At 37.1% G+C, this 26,206-nt stretch overlaps 2 protein-coding genes across 4 annotated transcripts; one reads left to right on the top strand and one right to left on the bottom strand.

The window, feature by feature from the left end:
* The first annotated feature begins 426 nt into the window (after nt 1-426).
* Nucleotides 427-12,599, top strand: zbed4 (zinc finger, BED-type containing 4). 2 transcript variants are annotated; one of them, XM_052555259.1, is made up of 3 exons: nt 427-617; nt 7,568-7,650; nt 7,747-12,599. In XM_052555259.1, exon 3 carries the CDS (start codon nt 7,764-7,766, stop codon nt 11,523-11,525), a length of 3,762 nt encoding a protein of 1,253 aa, XP_052411219.1. In that variant the 5' UTR covers nt 427-617; nt 7,568-7,650; nt 7,747-7,763; the 3' UTR covers nt 11,526-12,599. The 2 variants fall into 2 exon arrangements, with proteins under 2 accessions (XP_052411219.1, XP_052411218.1); XM_052555258.1 differs by having other exon boundaries at nt 438-617; nt 7,568-12,599.
* A 79-nt stretch (nt 12,600-12,678) lies between these two features.
* On the bottom strand, nt 12,679-24,295 carry alg12 (ALG12 alpha-1,6-mannosyltransferase). 2 transcript variants are annotated; one of them, XM_052555276.1, is made up of 9 exons: nt 24,106-24,295; nt 23,610-23,742; nt 23,341-23,514; nt 22,894-23,088; nt 22,622-22,726; nt 21,731-21,953; nt 13,597-13,766; nt 13,435-13,510; nt 12,679-13,349 (listed from the first exon to the last, which is right to left on the bottom strand). In XM_052555276.1, the coding sequence occupies exons 1-9, from the start codon at nt 24,262-24,264 to the stop codon at nt 13,100-13,102; spliced, it is 1,485 nt and encodes a 494-aa protein (XP_052411236.1). In that variant the 5' UTR covers nt 24,265-24,295; the 3' UTR covers nt 12,679-13,099. The 2 variants fall into 2 exon arrangements, with proteins under 2 accessions (XP_052411236.1, XP_052411235.1); XM_052555275.1 differs by having other exon boundaries at nt 23,341-23,547.
* Nucleotides 24,296-26,206: the final 1,911 nt, after the last annotated feature.

The raw sequence follows: 26,206 nt of genomic DNA on the forward strand, positions 1-26,206 counted from the left end.
TATATATATATAAATTCAAAATCTCAGTTACATTTACAATTGCACTGTCATATGAAACTCTACGAACACAAACATATTTAGAATTTCCTTTGCAATCAGGAAATGAAAATAAATCGAATGCTGGTTGATGCTATAGTGTCTCCTAAACAGCAAAAATCCAGAAAAGTTCCAAATATTTTAATTACCTAAAAACAGACTTAAACATCAAAGAGCCTATGTGTTTTGCCTTATTGCCCCTGAGAGAAACCCTGGGGTCAAGAAACCCCGTGCATATTATTTAGTAAACCCTCGTTATTATCTGTGCTTTGAGCGTTTATGCATAAGTATGCAAAGTGTATAAATTGCTTCATAATTTTATTTACATGATTATGACCTTTCATCGGGTATGATATAAAAATGACGGTAGTTTTGTTTTATTAACCCCACCCACTATATCGAAAACCTATGTGACGCCATACCATAGAGCCATGTTTCTTCCGTCTGACGCCGTGTGGCGCTACTACAGCGCACTGTTTACGGCACAGGAGACAAAGCAACCAACAACACTGGACCAACTGTGCGCTTTATTTAACCATTTCACAGCCAAAACTCACTTAAGTAATCCTCAGGACACAAAGGTAAGCTATACTTATGCCTTTACTCGAGTGTTTATATTGTCTCGGGAAGACGCATGCATGAATTTGGTTTAGATCCAGTGACCCGTCTAGTTCGACGATCTTCTCTGTTTTGTGCGACCAGGATCCGGTTCTGCCTCATCAGGTTATGTCCTGTGTGGCCTAACGTAACCACACAATTGAGTTGTCACAAAGTCAACTACGCTCTTTCTACGTGATTAAATGATTCCAAGTAGGTATTTTAAATCCCCAAGCAGTCGTATGTACAAAGTAAATAATAAGAAAACACACAAGTAACTCAAGTTTTATGGCCATATGGCAGGAGCGAAATGTTAAGTATTTTCCTGTTGTTTTGTCTACGCGCTAATGCACTAGCCGCTAGCATGTGTCGCTCTAGCTAGCTCCTAACATCTCGTGAGAGCGTGTGTTGAGACGAGTAACGTTACCTCAAGCAGCACACGACTTCCTTACTAGAAACACTTCTGATAAATTGTATGTAATTGTATTAGAACTGCATGAAACATACATCAGTACACGGTCATAATTATCATAGTAGGCTGCTCAATGTATATTTTTGATTTTCTTTTAATTTATGCCTTAATATGTCGTGACAACTGACAGAAAATGTAAACGTTAATATACTCTTTACACCAAATGAAACAAATTCCACTGAGAAATATTTTAGCATAGTTTGACACTATGTGACAATGTAGCCTATATTTTCGTTTTGCTATTAATTGCTGTAATAGGACATATTGTCATTGATGACAACAACTGACGTTTTTCTTTTTTCTTTATCGCTGTTCCGTTATGAACAGGTTCAAACCTATACAGTCTATGGTTAAAACAAGGAAAGGACTGTATTACTTTGTTAAAAATATGGTGGCATTTCTGAAAAAAAAAAAAAAAACAACCCACCAAGTATTCTAATAGTAGTAGTTTATATAGAGGAAAATATACCAATTTGGTAAACAAACACTGTTGCATTTCAAGAAATAAAGTGTATGTGGATATCACAGTATACCTCTCATAGCTCTGTGTAGTTACAGGTCCAGGTTAAGATGGGGAGTGAGATGTCATAGCAGCTTTATGCAGGTTATATAATAATTTCTCATAGTTCTGTGTAGTTACAGGTCCAGATTAAAGATGAGGAGTGAGATGTCATAGCAGCCTTATGCAGGTTATATAATTATTTAATTGACAGGTTTCCCATTCATTTTAAAGTACATTATCATGTTCACATTAATGAATAGGCTGTATTATCATGTATTATTCAAGTATGATTGATCATTGCTACTGATCCCAAATAAATATGCACCAATAATAATACCAGCCATAAAAAAAAGATAATTATTTTTGTGTTATGCTGATAACTGACTAACTAACTAACGGTCTGTTTTGGCTGTTAGGCCTATATGGTTATTTTCATTGGAGATGCTAACAAAGCTGAAAAGAGAGAACCGAACCAGTGTTATTCTTAATACAAGTCGAATAATAATGATGATGATTATAATATTATAATTTTTCAATATCTAACTAGTGAAATATCCAGCAATTTGTTGCCAAAAAGTTGTTCTAGATTACATTTTCCATGGTATCCTGAACACCTTTTTGGTGACCGTTTGACAGTAGTTGCTATAAAAGCAAGGCTTAGCAGAGAATTAGTTCCACAAACCATAAATACACAAAACTACTTTTCAAGACCGATATCTCTGAAAGTAATGATAACTTTCAGTTCAGGTCAGCCATTGATTTCATTAATTTGAAAGGGTCATTTGATGCTTTTTTAAAGATAATTATTTTGTGTATGTGGAGTAACATGAATCATGGAGTTGACATGATTTAATGTTCAAAAAACACATTATTTTTCAAATACTGTAAATTATTGTAGGTCCTCTATGCTCCGCCTCTCTCAAACGTGTCCTTTCTTCCAGGCAAGTACAGTCTGCTTTGATTGGCCAACTGACCCAGTGCATTGTGATTGGCCGAACACAGCAAGCACTCGTCGGAAATGTAACACTGCTTTTCATAATCACCAGCTTCATCTTTCAAAATAAATGTAGAGACAGTTAATAATGTCCTTAGTTTTACCACCAGTTCAAGCCCGAAAGAGGAACAGAGTGGTGTGACAGGCAGTGATGAGGCATGTAATGTGTTTGCAATACACAAGCCACGGACGTTAAGACAGCGGACTCCAATATGTGATCGGGTTGGGCGATAAATCGATTTTATCGATTAACTCGAATGAGTAGTTCATATCGACTAGTTTGAATGAAAATAGGTTTTCTTTTCAACATCCGCCGACGCTCCACTCAGGGCTCCTGTAGTTTCCAACGGCGTGTTTGCTATAGAGACAAGCTGTCGAGTGAGAGAGATGTTACACAGTATGAAATGAACAAGACAGCGGCAGCACAAGCACACCCGCCAAAAAGCTACCACAGGAAGTGTTACTTTTTGCGCGGCTTGCCGGGCTTTACTTTTGTGACTCGCATGGCAGTAAATAATACGATGATATGATCATGCAGTCAATTCAGATATTTCATAAAAACATTAAAAACAAGCAGTGCTATAACATAACCCTTTAAAAAACTCACACCATGTCTACACCGGGCACGAGTGGCACGATCCAACAAAAGACGACAGAACCCAGTGATGTTGTCTACACTGGATGCGGTGTGATGCGACACTATCCCCATCAGTAAACTGATGCCTCGTTCTTTTCATGACGAAATGTACTGACACTATGTTCAGATGATTTGCAACTGTAGTGTGGTGCCATCAAGTTTAGACAGACTTTTAGCGCAGCAGGGCGTGGCACGACAACTCTCGCGTCCGTGGTAGACATGGTTAGACAGTGTCTGGTCTATTTGAAAATTATTTATATATATATATATATATATATGTATATGTATGTGCTGCAACAACGAGTCGACGTCATCGATTATGTAGACTACAAAAATACGTCGACGTGCGTGAAATGCGTCGACGCGTCACACTGTTTGTTTACATCTTGCGTAATGGCATACTGGGAATGGAAGTTGCATTCTATCACAAAAACCGAGACCATTGTTATCAAAAGTATGTGAATACTTTAAACACAGGACAAATAAAATGGCCCTTTGTTGTAAAACCGATATGGTGAACCACGGCAGCACAACTGCGATGCGCAAGCACCTCAGAGGAAAACATCTTGGCGCTCTCAAGTGTTACGGTTTAACTAGTTACCGTGTGATCTGGTGACCAACTTCCTGGTTCAGGTCTGATATTCTTGCGCTTGCGGCATTCTGAAAAGTTGAGATGTTTTTAACTCGATGCGGTGCGGACGCGCCTGGAAAAAACGAGCGTGTCGCACCGCGTGCGCGTCGCGACTGCGTCGCTTCCATTATGAGCGCGCTTATCGTGCGCCTACATTGGAAATAACGAACTTGAGCGCGCAATAGACGTGATATGTGAACGTCCCCTTAAAAGACAGCGCGCCGCAAGACAACAGTCACAAACCACCGAGCTACCCCAAATCAGCTCCAGATCTCTGGAAACCATGCTAAACCATAGCAGAACCCTGACTACATTTTATGGTTTGTGATGCTAAAGAACATTTCATGACGTCTCAGACAACTGTAAATTTATGGCTACTGTGGTTTAATTATAAATGCTATCATAAGCTCATATTTACCATAGTAAAATAATTTTCTTTGCCTCTTATTTATTTTATACTGTAAAAACTTCAACCACATAAGTTGAAAATGAATAAAGGTTGAAATATTATATTAGAAGTTGTACTTATATTTTTTTTTTGTAAAGTTATCCAAAGGATTCATTAGCTAATAAAAAAAAAGAACATTAGATTAATTATTTATTGTAATAAAAATAATCGTTAGATTAGTCGACAGAAAAAATAATCATTAGTTGCAGCTCTAATATATATATATATATATAAGATGGAAATTTTGACTAAAAATATATTTACACACGCTCTGTCCTACGTCCGTGACACTGACTCACTGCGGAGTTGCCGGTTTTAATCTTAACAGTTCTTAACGCAGAGTATGCACTTGGTTGGTTAGATGCATGATGGGCTAGTATGGGCTAGGTGTTTTTTTTTTTTTTTATAATTTTGTCTCAGTTACAAATTTGACTGGTAAATGATAAAGAATGATAGCCCCCATTGCATTGCATATCAGGGATGACAGATTGATAAAAAGACATGCTAATTATTACTAGATGTAACTTGATACCTTGAAATAAAAGTGGCTCTATTGATTTTTTGATCAGTGCAGCTCCCATGAAAAAAAAATTAGTGAAGACCTCTGACAGTCGTACAAACTGTATCCAATATGGCTGTCACTTTTGTGAAAAAAATCATTTTCGATTTTTAAGACATAAGTGTTTGTTGAATCGATTGTAAAATCTTGTAAAAAAAAAGACGATTGTAAAAAAAAAAAAAAAACGTAAAATAACGGACGAACGTAAAGAGAGTGCTGGAAACGCAAAAGTCAGCAATATTTCTTCTTTATTGGCATGAAGTGCAGAATAACAAACGGCAACAGGAGTGCAACATTCTCGAAAAAAATATATGCAAAGGGGACTGCTGCCATAACATAAATGAAAAACATCACTGCAGGCTTCAACCCGGCTGCATTTAGGATTTAGACAATTCAAAAATCTCCAAGATTATTTTAAATAATGATTCAATCCATTTCAAACAACTGTTCAAAAATGAAACTTTAAATGGACCTGAGAAACAGCTGTGTTTTTTTTATTGAACGTAACCGACACTTAGGCTAGGCGGCACTAGGCAGGCATATTGAAATGCGCAAAAAGTCACAAATTTATTGGACAGGAAAACAAGTCGATCAACATTTTCGGGGTCCAGAGCAGAGCGTTTTTAATTCACTGTATGTCCACTGCACTGATGTCCCAGGGACCAGTGTTGGGCAGTAGCGTCGCTACAAGCAGCGAAGCTACTAGTTTAACTACTAGTTTAATTTCTCAGTAGCTTGGTCGTAGCTTCGCTACTTTCTGAATCAAATAGCTTTTCAGTAGCGAAGCTCTTTTTTTTACCAAGTAGTGCGGTAGCTTCCACACAAGCTACATTTTCGCAAGCATTTCTGAAGCTCAAACTCAAATCGGGAAATACAACTGCTAAGATCGCTGATCCTGGATCAGTAGTGACGCGACGGCGCTACTTCATCTTGTTCGTGCTTACGGTGGATAGCAACCAACCATCTTTATGATGCATTACCGCCACCTTCTGCTCCGGATGGTACCACTCCTTGGCCAGTCACGCAAAAAATTATTTGATGAAATGATGGCATAGGATGAGGTCGGAGAACAGTTAATCCCGAGGAGTGAGTCGCCATGGCCGTACCTCGACAAGTACATGACACTGACCGAGATAACCGAGAGAAAATATGTTTTCAGATGCTGCTTGTGAAAATTATCAGGGTCCCCCTTACGAAAGGAAAATATATTTTATATTAAATATATTGTAATACATTATTTTCCTTTTTATTTTCTAATATTTTATATATTTGAATACATTTAATAATATATTGATGACACATATATTATATAATATATTGCAAAATGTACAAATGATTGCCGCTTTCAATATATTGCAATATATTGGAAAAAATTAATATATATAAGAATATATGCCTAATATATTACATGATATTTTCCAATATATTGCAATATATTTTTGTTTCATAAGGGCCAGCCTGGCCATTTTTTTTTGTACTGTGTCTTGCATTTTGTTCTGCAAAGGCCTACAGTATATTAAGAATGCCCATACAACAGGTGCATACACTTACTTGTGCTCACATTGTTAATTACATGTATTTTGATTGTTTTTGTTGCCAAAATGATAAGGAACACAAACTATTCAACTAAACAATTACACCTGCCTATCTGTTTGACTGACAGTTTTGAGCACTGAGATAGCATTGACTTGTAATAAAACGTGTTCAACATAAAATTTTTATTTTAAAAGTAGCTTAGATGTAGCAAGCTACTGCTGATGTAGCTTAGCTTGCTACATTTCCCAGGGGGGTAGCTTCAGTGTAGTGAAGCTTCATTTACTGTGGAGTAACTGGTAGCTTAGCTCACTACATTTTCCAAGTAGCTTGCCCAACACTGCTAGGGACACTCAGGTACAGCTGCGCAAAGTGGGGGTATTACTGCCAATTTTCCACCACGAAAGCCAGTCGCTGTCAGCTTTCAATGGTCCTTTTCATAACTCAGAATCTCCTGTAACTAGATGCGCGAATGAGGTGAATTCGAGTCTTGCTTACGCCTAGATACACACAGCATCTCCCTGACATGGCTGCTTCAACACTAACTTTGGTTACTGAAACCATGCCTTCTTTCTTTGCCTGAACATCTGTCAAGTCAAGTCACTTTTATTGTCACATCACCACAGTACATGTGCCTTGGTGAGTGAAATTTTTGGGAGCGTTCTCCAGAAATTGCAGAAACAATTAACATTTAACCATACAGACTTCAACAGGTGAAAATGTGCAATATGCACATACATATAGTCAGTACACACCGTGTACTATGGGCGGCATTATGCAAATATTTCCACATAGTGACGTAGACGTGGGGGCATTTGAATGAGTTGTTTAGGAAGGCATGGCAGAGTCTTAACTTTGTTAAAAAAAATCTGTTTGGTTTTGAGACTTTAGTCTTTGCAACTTTACAGATCTTCTTCATGCACCAAGAGCTTGTAACACTCCAAAGAGAAAGAAAAAAATTTAATCGCATCATATGACCCCTTTAAATTGTCAAACTGATTCAAACAGATAAAACAATAATAAGTGTATTACTAATAACTTATAATAATGAGTTTAAAATAATGTTCTATAAAAACTACTAAAAAGTGTGTATATAACATTATTTCTTTTATTCCTTTAAACTGTTAATTGTATTTTTGATCTCATCTAATTTTTCAGGTTCTACAAATGAAAACAAGCAGTTTACACTATCCTAAATGGAGGTCAACACATCTGTTGCATCTGTGCTCAGATATAACATGGTAAAGTAAACATCTGGATGGAAGAAAGATCCATACCCATGACACTTGAACACTTAAAAAGCTGCTTTGAATAGAGAAGGTTTTCTTTCCCTGCAGAAATTCTTTCTGCGATAATGGATGGAGAGGACGGCCTCTCAGAGAAGACTGAGGATATAAGCCACGAGCATAATGGCTCCAAAGATAACAAGAGAATAGAGGCCAAAGGAACCTGTTTAAAAATAGAAGGGAAAGATGGTTATGTGTTTAAATCATACAGAATTACTCCTCAAGATGTACTGGAAGCAGATCCCCACACTTGTCCCTCTGAGACACTGGCAAAAGATTCCTCTTTAGTGTCTTTGTCATTTGAGGGCACAGAGGAAGATGGATCTTCTGAGGTCGATGGGCTCTCAACAGAGGATTCAACAGCAGAAAGTTGTGAAAAGCATGACTCTCAGACATCTCTAACTGTTTCAAGTAAGAGCCAGAACACTGAAATAAATAATTCCGAAATTGAAACAAGTATTTGTGTCAAAGAAGAACCAAATGTAACTGGTGAAATCGCTCAGGATGATGAAAAGTTATCATTTGATGGGGCCTTTGGCCCCTTTGCCACCAGAGGTTATGATGATGCTTATGGTAGCTTGTTCAGTGGCTACTCAAGTACTCTGTATGATGTTGCAATGGATGCTGTCACACAAAGCCTTCTATCATCCATTAGAAGTCCCCTCAACCCTAGAAAAAAATCCCCTGCTTGGAACCATTTTTTCATATCACCACGTGATAGTACCAAAGCAATCTGTATGTACTGTATGAAAGAATTCAGCCGAGGTAAAAATGAGAAAGATCTCAGTACTAGTTGTTTAATGAGGCATGTGCGAAGGGCTCACCCCACTGTTCTTCTGCAAGACAGTGACTCTGTAAATAATTTGTCCAATAATTCATCTTTAATACCTCCCAATATACCACCAAACAATGGAGACTTGTCTGTATGCATCAAGCCTCCTACAGACAACCTTACTCCACTGTCCTCTATTGTAGCTGAGGCCACAGACATAGTGTCCAAAGACTCTTTACAAAAGGTCAAACCAAAAGCAGAAAAGAGCGTTAAGAGTGACTATAGTGTGGTTCCATCCCCACATTCCTTAAACAACCATAATGATGATGCCACAGACTTGAGTGAATGCCCTGGATCAGCCCCTAAGAGCTCAAGTTCCCGGCGGCGATCAGCAGTGTGGAAACACTTTTATTTATCCCCTGCTGACAGCTCAAAAGCAGTGTGTATTCACTGCATGAATGAATTCAGTCGTGGCAAAAATGGGAAAGATTTGGGGACAAGCTGCCTTATTCGCCACATGTGGCGGGCCCATCGTGACATAGTCATCGAAGAAAATGGACAGGGCTCAGGCATTCCTCCACCTTACACCACTTCACCAACATTGCTGTCGCGCACACAAGACTCCACAGAGGTCAAAAAGGAATTTCTCTGTACCTCGCATCGCACTGATGCCATATCAGACGAAGTGCCCAATGATGACAGTGAGAACATGATTCTTGAGGATGAGGCAAATGATGCTACATATCAATCTGGACAGGAGTCCTCACTTGATGCATCATTTAGTCTGAAAGGGGAAAATATACCTGTGTCATCCTCGCCAGAGGAACACAGTGAGGGGCATAGCATATCCCAAGATCAGAACTCAGTTTTTCAACAGAACAAAAAAATTATGAAACGAGTGAAATCGGAAGTATGGCATCATTTCATTGTCTCTCCTGTTGACCAGCTCAAAGCTTTGTGTCGGTATTGTCCCTGTGTTATAAGCCGTGGTAAACGAGGGGACTTTGGCACAAGCTGTTTAATGAGACATTTAATGCGACGGCACCCTGATGTTCTCAAAACCCAAAAAAGCACAAATGACAAAGTTTCCACGCCTCAGTCTCCCCATTGTACTCTTGCTGCAGAGGACAACATGACAACAAATGCAACGGACAGCCCTGCTGCTGAGAACAAACACCACACCCTGCCTGTTTTCAGCAAAAAGACTTCAAAGCTATGGAATCACTTTTCTATTTCCTCAGCGGACCCAACAAAGGTGGTCTGTTTGCACTGTAGCCGCACAATTAGCAGAGGCAAAAAGACAACCAATTTAGGCACTAGTTGCTTATTTAGGCACATGCAAAGATTTCATGGGCATGTGCTTGAAAATAATAGTAATAACTCAGGTGATGTGTCATCTGCTGAAATTCAAGTTAAGCAGGAGCTCATGGATGTTTCTACTTATGAGGAGAATGCAGAGAAGTTCAGTGAATGCCACCCAGCTTCCAAAAAAATCACCAAACTCATTGCTGAAATGCTTGCACTGGATCTTCAGCCATCAACTGTAGTGGAAAATGTTGGCCTTAACCGACTACTGGAATACCTCCAGCCACAGTATTCTCTACCTTCGTCATCCTACTTTACCAGCACAGCAATCCCCGAAATGTATGAAAGCGTGAAAGAAGTAGTTCTGACCCACCTCAAGGAGGCTGAAGGTGGAATTATTCACTTCACGACAAGTGTTTGGGTCAGCAGCCAAACCCAAGAGTACTTGATTGTTACAGCCCACTGGGTAACATTTGAGTCTCAAGTTCTGCCTCAAGGGCAAGATTTCCACTGCTCAGCCCTTCTTGGTGTTTCTTCAATTGACTGTGACTACAATGTGCTGAACATACAGAAGCAGCTTGAATATCTTTGGGACACCTGGATTGGTTCTTCAGGCCTTAAAATTGGATTTACTGTAACAGATAATCAAACTATTGGAAGCATACTAGAGAGCAGTGATCACACCACCATGCAGTGTTTTGTTCATAGCATAGACCTCATTGTTAACGAAGCCATAAAAAGTCAGAGGATGGTTCAGAACTTGCTTAGTATTGCTCGGAAAATCTGTGAGAGAGTGCATCGTTCTGCTAAAGCAAAGGAGAAGTTGGGAGAGCTGCAAAAAACTTACCAGTTACCTGAAAACCAGCTGGTTCAGGATGTTCCCTCTAAGTGGAAAACATCATATTTTATGCTTGAGCGATTAGTAGAGCAAAAGAAAGCCATTGATGAGATGTCAATAGAGTGTAATTTCAGGGAACTGATAAGCTGTGACCAGTGGGAAGTAATGCAGTCAGTCTGCAATGCTCTTAAGCCTTTCGAGGTATCCTGCAGGGAGATGAGCAGTCGCACAGCAACTCTAGGTCAGGTCATTCCACTCATTCACATACTCAACCGAAAAATAGATATGCTTTTTGATGAGACCATGGGTATTGACAATATGCTCAAGTCTTTAAAGGAAGCAATGGTGACTAAAATGTCACCTACACTTCATGACCCCAGGTACATATGGGCAACCATGTTGGACCCAAGGTATAAGACCTCCCTTTTTACTGAGGAAGAAGCAGAGCAGTGTAAGCATGACCTCATACAAGAGCTTGAGGTGTCTGCATCTAACTCCGTGGAGACTAAACCACCATTGTCAAACGGATGCAGTGAAATACCAGCTTCATCAAACAGCTTGGCCTCAAACGATGAAAACCTCTGGGCTCTTATGGATGACATTAGACAGAAAATCAAGCAAGAGGAGAAACCAAAATCATTAGAGCTTGCAGTGCTGGAGTATTTGGAGGAAGACATTCTTGACCAGAGTTGTGATCCTCTGGATTATTGGAACCTAAAGAAGTTACTGTGGCCTGAACTTGCCAAAGTAGCTGTACGCTATGTGGGTTGTCCACCCAGCATTGTACCAGCAGACACCCTTTTTAGCACATCAAGTGTCAACTGTGCCCTGAATCAGTCCCGGCCATTGCTAGAAAATCTTGAAGGACTTCTTTTTTTAAAGGTCAACCTTCCTTTGATATATTTTCAGTACTGATAATTGTGTATTTATATTTGCAAGGCTGTTGCTTAGATTCTGAAGAACCTCAACTTAGGACCACTCAAGTAACTTTTCTGAGAAGGCCTAGCTAAATTCATTTTATTGAGGTTCATATTCTTCAATACACAGCATTTGGATATTTAATTGAATAAAGATTGCTTGAGTACTACTGTTAAGTTCACTTGATAACTGGAGTCTTATTCCTGGTGAAAAGTGTTTTCAGGGAGGGAGGGTTAGCTAGCTATAGGGGTAGTTATTGTTTGTTGCTGTACTTTGATTCCTTTTATTAAATTTATTTTATCTCGTCTTCTCTCTCCTTGTGCCTTATACAAACTACTTCAGGTCAACATGCTGTAAATATGAATTGATGTGCAAAGCAAGTCATAGTCTTCTGATTTAAATGATTTTATAAAATTGAAACTACATGCTGAATACTGTTTTTATATAGATACATGACCCAAAATAAATGCTGTGACTGAGAGATGTTTTAAATGTATTTTATTTAATTCTGTGATTTTTGTGGTTCATGGTACTTTTAGAATTAGGGTTATTTTTATTTTTGCTGATGATTGCTTTGTATTTGTTAAAATGTATATAATGCTGTACTTTCAGGTTAAAATCTTTTTTGAAAATTTGTCAAAGCACAAATCAATTTTCTTTTTCTTAAATTATGGGACTTTAAGGAAATGTACTATACATTTTATAAATTTCCAAAATATAATTTGACAAAGGAATAATTGAGACTGGAACAATACGTTTTTTTCTTTTTTTCTATGTGGTAATTTGTAAATAAAACTTTACACTTTGAAAACATGTTGCTTTTAAATTTTATGTTTCAGATCTTGGTCTTGTGAATGTTTTATCCCTATTGAGTATTAATAGGGATAGTTATATACAGAGGACATAGCTATACAAGGACTATAGTTGCCATAGGACTAGTGGTGTTTGATGTTTTGCTGAGCTTTCATATACTTGTATATGTATACCACACAAAAAAAAAAAAGTATGTGATGGATAGGCCATCTGTCCAGGGTGTTCCTCTGCCTTCAGCCATAGAAGTGAGATGACACTACATAGCATAATCTTTTTGGAAAAATGGTTGTATTTAGTTTTTTATAAGTACGATTAAAGGAATGGTATAATCTAACCCTTATGTCATTCCACAATTGTATAACTTTTATTTTTCTGTGAATAAACATCATTTTTGTCCATTCAAGTGAAATCAACGCTCAACAAAACCGTCTGGTTACCAACTTAAAAATATCGTTTAGTATTCTGAAAAGTAGTATAGGTTTGGAACGATGTAAATGGTGACTTTAAGTGCCATTAAGGTCTGAAACCACAGTTAGCACCCACGCAAAGCATACTAGGAGGCATAGTAATAGCATATTTACATTGCTTACAAAAGGAAGCAGCAAGCAAATTATCATGCGATTAAAACACCTTAACTCAGAACCACTTCCCTCTCAGTAAAACAGACCATCAAAAGAATTCAGAGAACCACTTCTGTAAACATTTATCTGTCCATCTTTGCAGATGGAATATTTTATTCAACTATTATTGAAACAATTTCAGTTCAGGCTTATGCTATCTGGGTTCACTGAGTGTCTTTCTAGCAGCACAAGCTTCTTGTTTAGCTTAATTATGATAGGTGGAAATTGAAACATCTGTAATACGAGGTTTTGGTATCCTGAGAAGAAGACCAAAGGTTTGTGAGAATCTTTGAGCAGTGTTATCTTAGTTGCATTTGATTCCATTAACAGGTGTGAATATGTTTTCATAACTGCATCTTCAAGAGTCAAATTCTCCTTCTTGTCATATCTAGGAAATTAAGGAAAAACATTCAGAAAAATCATCAATATTGCACATGTGTAGCATTGTCTTTGATAATTCATTGGTCACACACCTCCAGTTACTATTTAGCTCCAGAAAACGTGAGACTCCCGTCTGTGCAGCAAGTATATCAACATGTAATGACACATCTGTGTGAGAAGTATGCAACTTAATTAGATTGCTTCCATTTTTCAATAATAATTCAAAAGTAAACAAGCAATCAAAATGAATATACCTGCTGTTGCTGGAATTATTCTATGCAACTCCTGCATTGCTTTCCCTCCTGGGTAGTTGTGATGGGAAACATAAAGAGAAATACTTGTGTATACTCCATTGAGCATCAAATGTCCTACTATAGCTATGGAGCCAATTTTATACATCCATGACTTGTAGTAATTCTTCAAACTGTAACAAAAAAAGAAAAGTAAAACTAAACATATCCGTTGACATGAAATATTGTAGGGATGAAAAATGTACAAAAACACTTCCTGTTAAAACCACCTGTTCCATACCAAAACATAGGGTACGGTATGCAAATTTTAACATTTAGTACAGCTTTAATCTTCTAATTGGTCGATTTGAATGTATCAGATTTGTTTTTTAGCCACATGAACAAGAAAAAAAAAAAGGCTTGCTGGGTCGCTGTGAACATAATTGTTTTTGACAAAGTTTTGTTATAGACATTTCATGAAGACCTTAAAGAATCATAAAAACTTGCAGAAAATGGGCATTCTATTTCCCCTTCAAACTAAATTTTGTAGTCAACCCTTTGGGTAAAACATATGAACAACGCATTTGCAAGATTTTTTATTATTCTGACAGACCAATCTGATACTAAAGTGCATGAAAATAATCTATGCAGGACCAATTAGAGCAATAGCCGTAGCCGTATAATATCAAGTAAAAGTTAGCCAGCATAACTAGTGGTCTTGTTAACTATCATTTACTGAAATTCAGAAGTACTGACAAGCAATACTATACATGCACACAAAACAAGGTTCATGTATTTCAGAAATGAGGGTAATGTGTTTCAGATTTTTAACTTGTAATGTTTATCTTCTGACATATGCAGGAATTCTCCACCTACAAACTCCATTTTTTTGTGCAATGGGCACATTTGAAATCCAATCAACAACTGATGCGCAAAATCAAGTCCCTGTCCAAAAGTTTTTCTTTTTCAATAATCTGTTATACTGTAATGTTCATCACAATCTCTACTTTTTATAATAACTTCAATTTAACTTCAATTCAATATTTTAAAAAAAATAAGTTAATAATATTTTATTCTAGTTGAATAATGTTCTATTTGAAAACTAGTTACAAATATTAAGATAGAATAAAAGTTTTAAAAAGTAAATAATCCATTAAAACAACCGTAATCAATATAGCTGCCAAGCAGCGATTACGGGGCCAAGCACTCCACCAGCAAATTGAGGAGCTAAGCTTGGCATGGAGCATCACACCAAATGCAACAATGAGCAATTACAGCAATTTTAGTATGATTGTTATCGAAATGGAGAAAAAAATCATAAATACAACCTCTCGTAGCATGATTTATTGGCTTATCAAGTGTGACCAATAGGTGGCGCTGTTATCAAATTGATATGGTGTGTTCTGTGTGACTGACATTGACACACACTAAGTTAAGTGTCAATATGCCAAAGCACTGCAGAGCTACAGCTACAAGCTATCATGCCTCAAATTCGTTGAAGTCATTCGAAATTCGATGTAGTCTGTGAAAAAGGATTTGTCTATTGACACAAAATCCATAACATTTTGTCAGCGCAGTCTCTAGATTATCTCACTTGAATTTGGTGAAAATCGGACCAATGATTGATGAGTAGTTCAAAAAAGTTAGGTTTTCAACATAAATCAAAATGGTGGACAGGAAGTCCAGCTGGCATATTTGGTATCTATAGCCGCATTTCCACTGTCGGGCCAGTGCTAGCCAGGGCTTAAAGCGTGCCGGGCTAATAGACTCGGGCCAGTAGCACCGAGGCCAGAATAGCGCAGGGTTTCCACAGTGGAGCCTGAAGCTCCGCTGCGCGTCACTAAAACACACGCCCTTTACACGCCTCTCAGAACAACGTAATGCAACCTCATCATTTCACCAACAAAGAGAAGTTATCAGAAAACTAAGAAATAAGTCACTGGAACATGCGTGATCACACAGGAACATGATAAAAGCGGCCGTTTGTTTGCATGCTTTGGTAAATATTCTAATTCAAAAGCATCGATGTAGAATAAGTGATACATTGATCATACTGATTTAATTTATCAGGACTCAAAATTAATCACACATAAATACACTTACTTCTACTTTATTTATTTATTTATTTTAAACGCTTATGAAAATAGCCTGCTTATTCAGTCGAGTCTTTTTCTGTTTATTAGCCACAGTAGCCGTCACATTTAGAATGAATGATAATATCTCTATTTTTATAAAAGCTCCCGAACAAAAAACATTATTGTATATTTTTTATGATAGGCAACGTGGAGCTAAACTCTCGAGACGAGGCTTGTGACAGATAATATAAGTTACTAAATAAATACACGATTGTGATAGAGAATAAGAAGCTGACATCTGATTTCCTCAAACGGTCATATTTACCATGTTTACTATGGTAATGTTAATGCCTAGCGTGCATAGTCTTTTGCATCGCTTATAAATATTTCTGCCTTGTATGGTGATTATAATCCACATTGGACCAAGTTATTTCAAAGACTCGCTGCTGACTGAAAGTGAGTTTTGAGCTCGACTTATTTAAAAAAAGTGTTTAATGCTGGTGTTAAAGCTCTTATCTTACCAATGTTTTGCCCGAGGAAGCCCTGGCGAGGCACGATCAAGCCCCGGAAGTGACAGTGGAAACACGACTGGCCCTGGCACGCACTAGCACGCCCGCTTTAAGCTCACCAGTGGAAACGCGGCTTATGTTGTTGGCCATTGAATATTTTGAGGCCAGTTTCCATTTTGTTGAAAATCGGACCAACAGTTGAGGAGTTAGAAAAGGTAGGATTTTAACATAAAATGTTGGACAGGGAGTTCAGATTTCCTACTAAAACATTGGTATGTCTATAATCTATGTTACCAAATTGACGTGGCATGGTCAGTGTGAGGTGACAATAACACATACAAAGTTTGGTGCAAATGTGTCAAAGCTTTGTTGAAATACAGCCTCAAATGCATTTTGCCATCCTTCCAGCAAATTCGTTGATACTCTAAATGACAACCGTTCCGTATATCGACACGAAATCCATTAACTTTTGGCCAGTCGGGTCTGAAGATGATCCGCGTCAAATTTGGTGAAAATCGGACTAACGGTCTAGGAGGAGTTTGAAAAAGTAGATTTTCAACATTAATCAAAATGGCGGACAGGAAGTATGGCCAATTTTGGCATAATTGGAATCGATGTCCTCGGCATGACAAAAAGAATATAGGGAGACTATTTTCATTTCAATATTCTAATCTATTCAAAAATTATTAGCATTTTTTTATATTTCAATATAACTCTTGATCACAAGTTGGCGCTGCCATGCATGAAGCCGAATATTTTTGTAATTATTTTCATAACGATACGATTATGCATTCAAAAGATACAGCATTTTAAAACATAATTCAAAATGTCAGACGCCTAAAATGGCTGACACGGGAAATCTGGTTGTTTGATTTTTGGCCAAACCATTCAGAAGTTTTAGGCAAAAATATGCATTTTTCAAATCTCCTTACCACTAGGTGGCGCTGCGTCAAAATACTGCAGGTAGTCTCAGGTCATGGTTATTATAACACACACCAAGTTTGGTCTCAATATGCCAAACCATTGACCAGATATAGCCTCACATGCACTTTTGCGTGCTTTTCCTCAAATTTGTTTTCCGTGTCATTCAAGAATGGTTGGACGAATCAATTTGAATTCCTTAACTTTTTGCTAGCTTTGTCTGAAGATGATCTGAGCCAATTTTCGTGAAAATTCACTTTCGGTGCTTGGCCCCCTATTAAAACAGCATGTAGCCTTCAAATATTTTTCAATTAAGTAAAAATTGCTTTTAAAAAAGTCAAGTGAAAATTTAGTAATAAAATGAAGAACAAAGAAACTCATACAGAACAAGTGGCAAGTCTATCAAGTGTGTCATTTACATTCTAAGATCTAATTTGACATCAGATTTTTTTGTCCCATTTGTTGCTATGACTAACAGTGAAATCAGTGTAATAACTGTGTCATTGATTATAACGAGAGTTTTGGCAAAAATGTAGAAATCATGTTACTTACAGATGGTTTTCACGTGACTAAAAGGAACTGTGTGTAGTTGAACATTCAGTCACTGGATTGATTCACTAAAGCCCCTTTCACACTTCACGTCGGACCTGGCATATTGCCGGAACATTGCTGGGTCGCCTTCTGTGTGAAAGCAAACACGTCCCGGGATTGATTCTGGCATTGAACCCGGGTCGGGGACCTAGTAACATTGCCGGGTTCAACACGGGATGAGCGCTGTGTGAACAAAAGCCAGATCTAATGCCATGTCGAAGTGATGACGCGCGTTATCGCGTAACTCTTTTACTGGCTGTTTTGAAGGAAGATCAACGTTCACGAGGAAAAAATATGTGCAAACTGTAATGAAGCAGAGATCAGTTAGTTCCTCACTTTCCGCGCTGACGCCGAGATCGTTCGCTTGCTTCAGTGAAAGTATAATGTGCCTAACGTTTTCGACTCGTACATTACACATCACGCCCTGATGTCACGTGTCGTTAAGGGATCTTTATGGGTTGTGTGTGAAAGCACGCACATATCCCGGGTAATCACTGGCAGTGTGAGAGTGCAAAATCTAGTGACCCGGGAACAATTGCCGGAACACTTTACCCGTGTATTTGCCGGAATGGCAGTGTAATACATAAAAGCAGAGGACCACTTTGGGATAAATAACGACTGTATATGACAACAATCACAGGTCATGAGGGTCATGAAATGCCATCTCAGATTATGTTTCTAGAGGTTGGCAGTGTTGGGGAAAGTTACTTTTAAATTAATGCATTACAATATTGCGTTACTCCATAAAAAAGCAACTAATTACATTAGCTACTTTTTATGGAAAGCAATGCATTACATTACTTTTGTGTTACGTTCGTGTTCCTTTTCAAATACGAGCAGGGCTTGATTGTTTTTAATATAAGAAGTTCTATTTACAGTAAATGTAAAAGCCCTTTCACACCATAAAGTGTAATGAATAAACCTCTGAAGTAAATTCACATCTGTACATTAGGACACAGGGTAAAAAGGTTCAACACACTCCAGCAATACAAAAAATTTTACAATTAAGCCCAATTTTAAGTTTATTTAAAATAATTTTTGCTTATTAGTATGTTTGAACTGGATCATCAAAGGTCAGCAGGAAAGACTTGAGTAAATAAATGGGATTAGATAAATTTGTGTTAACATTAGGGCTGCACGATATTTGGAAAAAATGACATTGCGATATTTTATTTTTCTGTGATATATATTGCGATATGAAATCAAATCTATTTTTTTTTTACAAACAAAAATGGGGTGAGCACACTTAAATTCTAATTTCAAATGATTTAAACATCGACACCATCGTGTCAATTGATTAATATGAGTGAAGGAGGGAGAGCAAGACAGCACTCATGTTGTTTGAAGACGGCTCTCTCTCTCTCTCTCTCTCTCTCTCTGCCCTGTTAAACTTGCATGTGTCTTTCAGTCCTGTCAATGATAAACTTTCACTCTATGATGGTTAAGCTGTGCAATTAATCTGCGAATCACATTCGTTAAGGGCCGGGGAGCAGCTGGCCCGTACAGTTAATGAATAACAGATCAACTACGACAGCCTACATCGCACATCCTGTGATGTGACAATCGTGGATTCGTACATTGCGATATCGATGCTTAAACGACACATCGTGCAGCCCTAGTTAACATATTTCATTATTGCAGGTTTGCGGCATATTCTGAGTTTGCATTTCACTGTTCTAATTAATTTTGTTGAATACTGAGTTTTTCACACAGCACACGCAATGCCTCTGTGCTTCCGATTTCTCCCAATATGGGGAGCAATATGACTTGTCAGTCAATAAATGGGAAAAAGTAGCTGACGTTACATTTTTGAAAAAGTAACTCAAAAATGTACACAATGTAAAATAAACAATGTAAAATATTGTAAAATAAAAAGTAATGCATTACTTTACTGGTTACTTGAAAAAAGTAATCAGATTATGTAACTCGCATTAAGCACGATTTTAGCCCAGTTTTTGGCTCGCCAACAGGTTTTGAGAAAACGCTGACAAATGCCCGAAATCAGAGGAAAATCTGTGCTCGTTCACGCGAGTGACAATCACGCAGTGTGAATGAGCAAAGACGTGATCTGAGAGAATCGCCGAAAAATCACTGATGCCCGTTAGATATTTGGCATGCTAAATATCTGGAACTGTTGGCGATTCAAAATCATGTTCTACATCGGCGATGACCGACAGCCAATGAGAGAGCAACGGTGAGGAGTTATAAACCAAAATATCAGCAAGCATGGCTTAATTTCAGAAAACGTCTTTCTTCTCGGCCTATTTGGACCCAAGATAAATTAGTATAAATTTAGCAGGAGCACCCATGTCTGTTTGACGTTTCATCTGAGCTATCCCAGTCTCACGTGAAAACTCTGGTCTTGCAAGTGTGATATCGAGTTGTTTCCTTGTTACATCTCACGGGTGTTTGGTTGTGAAACGTAGTTTATATGCAAGACAGAGTTGTCAGCGATTCTTCCTATTGTAAAGTCATGCAATGTGAAAAGAACAGAAAAGAACCCGACTACTTTGAAAATCGTGCAGTCTGAACTCGGCTTTACTTGTAATGTGTTACCCCCAACACTGGAGGTTAGTTTATACATTTTACAAAGTTTGTTGTTGCAAATTGTTTGTGAAACTGCATTCTGAGAGTAAGATTTAAAATGACATATTTGCTCTGCGTATGTATGTGGATTAATTCCAGTAAATTAATGCATGGTACATACAAGAAAAAGAATTAAGTACAAAATGTATAATACTGTACTAAAGTTTGACTAGACTCCTTCAATCTTTTTTGTTAATCAAAAAATAAACTACATGTCCAGTGTTCTTACATTTTCAACTAACAAGAAATATTTTGTCAAGTATGAGGCTTTCTAAGCTAGTTTTGGTTTGTGATAAAGTTTCTTCCTCATCCATTTAAAAATCATAAGTATTTTGTAGGGATGTAACTATCAAAATCTCACAAAACGATAATATATGAAGTCCACAATAAGATATTTATTGCAATATTCTGCAATATGTTTCGTTTGACATAATGCCCCAAAACACAACTTAAAGGTGCTGTAGGGAACTTTTGTAAAAAAAAAATATTTTTTACATATTTATTAAACCTGTCATTATGTCCTGACAGTAGAATATGAGACAGATAACCTGTGAAAAAATCAAGCTCCTCTGGCTCCTCCCAGTGGTCCTATTGCCATTTGCAGAAAGTCATGCGCTCCCGGTAAAAAATAACCAATCAGAGCTGCGGTCCATAACTTTGTTTGTGTTCAAAATGGAGAAAAATGAACATAATAAGCGAGTACACCATGAATCCATTTTCCAAACCGTGTTTTTAGCTTGTCCTGAATCACTAGGGTACACCTATAATAAGTGTTTATATTCAGACTATTTTAGATTGCTTCGGGGGTACCGTGGCGGAGTAACCCAGTACCTTTGTGATTCTTCATAGACATAAACAGAGAGAAGTAGCTCCGGCTACAATGTTCTTCCGCAAGACGCAGGCAGTTCTGTTTATTAACCGCTAGAGCGTCAAAAGTTCCCTACTGCAGCTTTAAGAGGCCTTTTATGTTAAAATATGAAGTTTAAATATATTTTAAAAACTACACTTTTTGCCTGGAAGCCCTAAGTTTCATATCGTCAGGTGACCACAATAATATCAAGACAGTTTTGCTATCGCAATATCACAATATTTATATTGTTACATCCCTGTTATTTTGTCCTTATCAGTGTTGTCTTATTAGGCTTGCTACTAAGGGACATAAGGGACTGTTGTAACTTTCTTTTTAAATTTATTTCCTTTTGCTCTCATGTCACTAAGGCTAAGTAGGCTATAAAATGCTAACAATTAAAGTTTTGTTTTGGCAAAATCTCATTCAGTCTGGCACTATTCAGGAAGACCCTTAGTTTTTTTTTACCAAAATCTAAAATGGATAAAATAAATTTGTATTATATATTTTTCTCATTCACAATTCTGTTTCACTCTGAAATACAGCAAATTATTGAAGTAAAATATGTTTCATGCAAGAAAATTCTATACAGATACCAAAACATTACTATCAATATATGTTCAACTTACATAAAGGAACAGCCGCAGGCAGCGATCATGTTGAACACAGGGAAGGTGTAGATGATGAAACGGAGCTCCTTGTGAGGCAGAAAGGAGTACAGCAGAATGAAGCCTACAGTTATGATGAGCGGTTTTGTTGTTCGTCTATCCAACAGGCCAAGTGGAATGAATAGTATTGTGCTGCCAAGAGCTCGAGGGAGAGCAGAGTAGAAGTACCACAGAAAAGGTAAAGTTTGAGGCACGAATGAAGTCAAGGAAAGATACAAAATTTTGACAGGAGACAGAATCATGCAAGTTGCTTACTTAGCATGTTGCTTAAAATCTGTAGTTTTCAGTTTACTGGTCACTTTTACTCATGTGATCGTTTTAAGCATCAAAAAGAATGCAGATGCAGAATTCAAGATTTTCTTCTACAATTCAGCAGTTAAAGCCTTAGCTATTACCATGACCACTGCGTCTGAAACACTGAGTAATAGTTTACAATGCACACATCAAAATCTTTTATTGGAAGAAAGTTGCTCAAGACAAGAAAAAAGCTTTTGTGTTTATATGCACTGTTAGCAGTTTTACCATGTACATGCAATAAGCAGCTTTCTCCATCCTTTCTATTATTTATATTATCCCACACAAATGCACTATCCTCACAAACCTGTTAGTCTTATGTACTTGTAGTCCTTTTGACTACTTTTAAAATATGATTTATTTATTTGTCATTTTTTAAATATTGAAATCTCCAGTGCTCATTCATTGTCATTGGAAAAGAGCAACCAGTTCCTCCTTTTGTGCTCCACAGAAGTCATAAGGTCTTGGATTGTCATGAGAGACAAGGACAAAACATTTTATTTTGACTAAACTATTGTTTAAACTACAAGCATTTTAAAAGAATTTTGCAAAAGGATATTCCCCAGTTGGAGCTTTTATTCAAGACTGTGTTGTACCACAGTACCTGACCCTCAGGCCAGAGCAGCTTATTCCAGAAAACTGTGTCAACCATGACAGTGAGACCTACAAAAGACAGCAAACACTTCAGTCTGTGAAGGTATTTGTCTGCATGATGGCAAGCAAAATATATCAATAAATGGAAAAGTCTACATTTAGCTTTAGACAATTACAGGATATGCTAACAAAATACATAAGAAAATACAGAAATCAAGAACTTGTGCTTCACTAACCCAAAGATAAAAGACCAGCAGGTACGGCATGGCAAAACAACTGTAGAAAATTGAGTTTCCTGCTCAGGAGTGACATCAACAACATCAGGCCAAAGAAAAGACACAATTCAGAGCGAAACACAATAATGGCCAAAGCGGAGAGCCAAATGAAGGCACCGTGTCTCTGGCCCAACCAAGATGTGAATGCCAGCAAAACTATTCAATAAAACACAATTTGGAAAAACTGTTTAATGTTAACACTTAAGTTAGACAAAATAATGTATTACTAGAACAAGATACTATTAAACACAGATTTTTTTATGAATATGAAAGTCAGCAATTTGCTTTAGCTTTGTTTTTCAAGCCAAAATAACAAAACTGCTAATAGAAAACTGTAAATATTGCTCAAAAATACTTTACTTTACTTTACTTCACAATACTTTGTGCTTTATAAAGTCTGTATAGTACCTAAAGGCAAAGCAAACACATTTGGGAGGGTTCTGGTACTGTAAAACATCAGATGGAACTGTGTGATGCAGATAAAGCAAAACAGACTGGCCACCATTGATCCAAACTGCCTCCGGATCTCTCTTTGCATCTGCCATAGCGACAGAATCACACATAGTCCAAGAACGCCTCTCACTGTTGTAAAAGAAGAACATAAAGCAGATGAAACTGCAACAATTAAAATTAATTTAATCTAGTCTTAAAACTACAGGTTGTGATCTCAGACATACCAAGGATCTGAGTGTAACATTTTGGTGTTTGAAAGAGGGCAAGCACACAAGTCATTGGTGCACTGAGTGCAGATATGAACAGGGGTCCAAGAAACGTACGTGGAACCACACCAGGAAACTCATGATGGTCATACTGGAGAAAGAGAAATAACAAGGAGATAAGTCTTTATGTAGATCTAGTTGTTTCAATGCTATACAACATACATACACACACACACACACACACACACACACACACACACACAATTATTATATATATATATATATATATATATAAAGAGCACCATATCACTACAACGGAGTGCTTCTCTTCCGGGTTTTGGCGTCACAGATACAGCACTCTTAGCAAATTTAATCAGATCACTAGCTTAGGTATAACGCACTAAAACACAGGATTAAAACAATACGTTCTAATTTAAATAGTTAAATGCGCTGTTTAAGGTTTAACGTGATTTTGAAAAATAGCAATAATCATTTTTGAGATTTGAGCACTTACCTTTTCAAAATTAAATCTGTGATACAGAACATCGTGAATTGCTTGTAAGTTAAAACTTTCCTCAACTTTGGTGTAAGGACAGATAAACAAATGTATAAATACAATACAGATTATTAAAATTAAAAGAGGACGCTCAGTTACGGTTTCCTTTCGAGCCATCTTCTTCTTCTTCTTTTTGTTTTGTGGCGGGTTGCAAACCAACTTAATAGGTGCATACCGCCACCTACTTGTGATGGAGTGTGAAGAGAATGTACCATTTCTCATCTAAATCTTATATTCTGTCCATTATTCCACAATTCTTAAGAAATCTCATTATTGAACTCCGGCATGATTTGTTTTCCTGCATTTGGACCATCGTTCATAATACTGCTTAATGAAAATTATTTAACTCCTAAGGATTATAATTCATCTTTAAGTCAATCCCTTTCTCAATATGCTGTACATCTCATCATAACGTGTTCCACTGATTCATCTGTTAAACAAACTTTACATAGACCAGTATCATGTTTCCCTATAATGTATAGTGTTTCCTTAAGATTTGAATGTCCTGTTTGTACATACAAATGACTTGTTCCCTACTTATGTTATGAATGATGTTTCTGCTCTTTATACTCTGTGATAATACCTACCTGTTTGACATGAGTCCCAGTAAATCTGCCATACAATATGGCATGGGAAACATCACACATGATGAAGTCATGAAAAGCTAATGCTTAGTTTATGATGAGTTCTGTATTTGGATGTTAACAGAATTCACATGATGTGTGCTGTGATGGGCCAATGTTGGGGTCTTGTCACCACTTTAGTTGAGGGGCCACACATATGATGAAGTCATGAGAATCTTATGCTTAGTTAATGATGACTACTGTATTTGGATTTTAACAGAATTCACATACTATGTGCTATCTGTCCATTTACCTGCAAGCTACTATGAAGAAGATATGAACATGCTGCTTGATAACTCATATGATATGGAATGTCCACATTAGATTCTAAATTAAAACACATTAGATTCTAAATTAAAAACATTAGTTCTCACATTAATTGATATCCTATTGTAGCCTGTATGCATGCATGTGGTAATGTGGATTTTTGTATATTCCTTTAAGAATTCAAGTAGTCTTACATGCATGAAGTAATGCTTTTTTGAATCATGTATAAGCATAGCTTTATGCACAATGGATAGTAAAGACCTTGAAAACATCACGAACATGCATAATAAATCATAAATCATGATGATGTACTCTCCTTACTTAATGTCTTAATTAAGGTGTTGTTCATCCATGAAGTAATGAATGAAAGACTATGAACTCATGTTAGTTCCTGGTAATTCATGAGATATAAATGCATGAAGTAATGCATAATTCACACATTAATTTATGCATGAATTCATGGTAATTCATGTACCCTAAATGTAAAGTGTTACTAATACTACAGAAAGAATAAAAGTTACACCTTTCTTTCCATGAACATTTGGGCAGTGTTATGCAAATCTTTCCACCCAGTGATAAAGACGTGGTGGCATGTTTAAATGAGGCATTTTAGGAGGACGTGGACCATTCTTAACTTTTATAAAGTTTTTATAAAATCTTTGGATTTGAGACTGTAGTCTTTGCAACTTTACAGATCTTCTTTATGCACCAAGAGCTTTTAACACTCCAAAGAGAAAGGAAAATTTAAATCGCATCATATGACCCCTTATATTTCTTTTTGTACGTTTTAAGTCATCTACAGGTTGTTCCAATAACCAAGGTGCTATTGGAGGAGTTACTATTACCAAAGCAAATTTATTTAATTCTATTCCAGTTTCATTTATAAATTTCTTAATTTTACATGCAAATACCATACCTGGTTTATTTACTGTTTCTCAGCTTTCTTTAAGTACTTTTTTTTTTTTTACAGGATGATCCTCTCTTTGGCCCTAAAGATTAATCCAATATGCCATTGCTAGTTTTTTTCTTCTTAAATATAGAGACATTTAATATAGAGACATCTGAGGACTCTACCTGTATTACTGCAATTGGTGTCGTCTTTACTGCTTCTAGAATCAATCTAGTTTCGTTAATAACGCTGCAGATGCAGATTCATACAAAATACATTC

This window comes from Carassius gibelio, chromosome B4 (genome assembly GCF_023724105.1).
Source record: "Carassius gibelio isolate Cgi1373 ecotype wild population from Czech Republic chromosome B4, carGib1.2-hapl.c, whole genome shotgun sequence".
Classification (NCBI taxonomy): domain Eukaryota; kingdom Metazoa; phylum Chordata; class Actinopteri; order Cypriniformes; family Cyprinidae; genus Carassius; species Carassius gibelio.

Bases quoted from the DNA above. Each gene is read 5' to 3' on its own strand.
- zbed4 (XM_052555259.1), top strand. From the start codon at position 7,764: ATGGATGGAGAGGACGGCCTCTCAGAGAAGACTGAGGATATAAGCCAC.
- alg12 (XM_052555275.1), bottom strand. From the start codon at position 24,264: ATGGCTCGAAAGGAAACCGTAACTGAGCGTCCTCTTTTAATTTTAATA. The intron at 21,954-22,621 runs TATCCTTTTGCA...TCGTGCCTCAAA, and splicing joins TAAAAGCTCCAACTGGGGAA to CTTTACCTTTTCTGTGGTAC. The intron at 13,511-13,596 runs GTATATTCATTT...CTTCTCACACAG, and splicing joins AATAATTCCAGCAACAGCAG to ATGTGTCATTACATGTTGAT.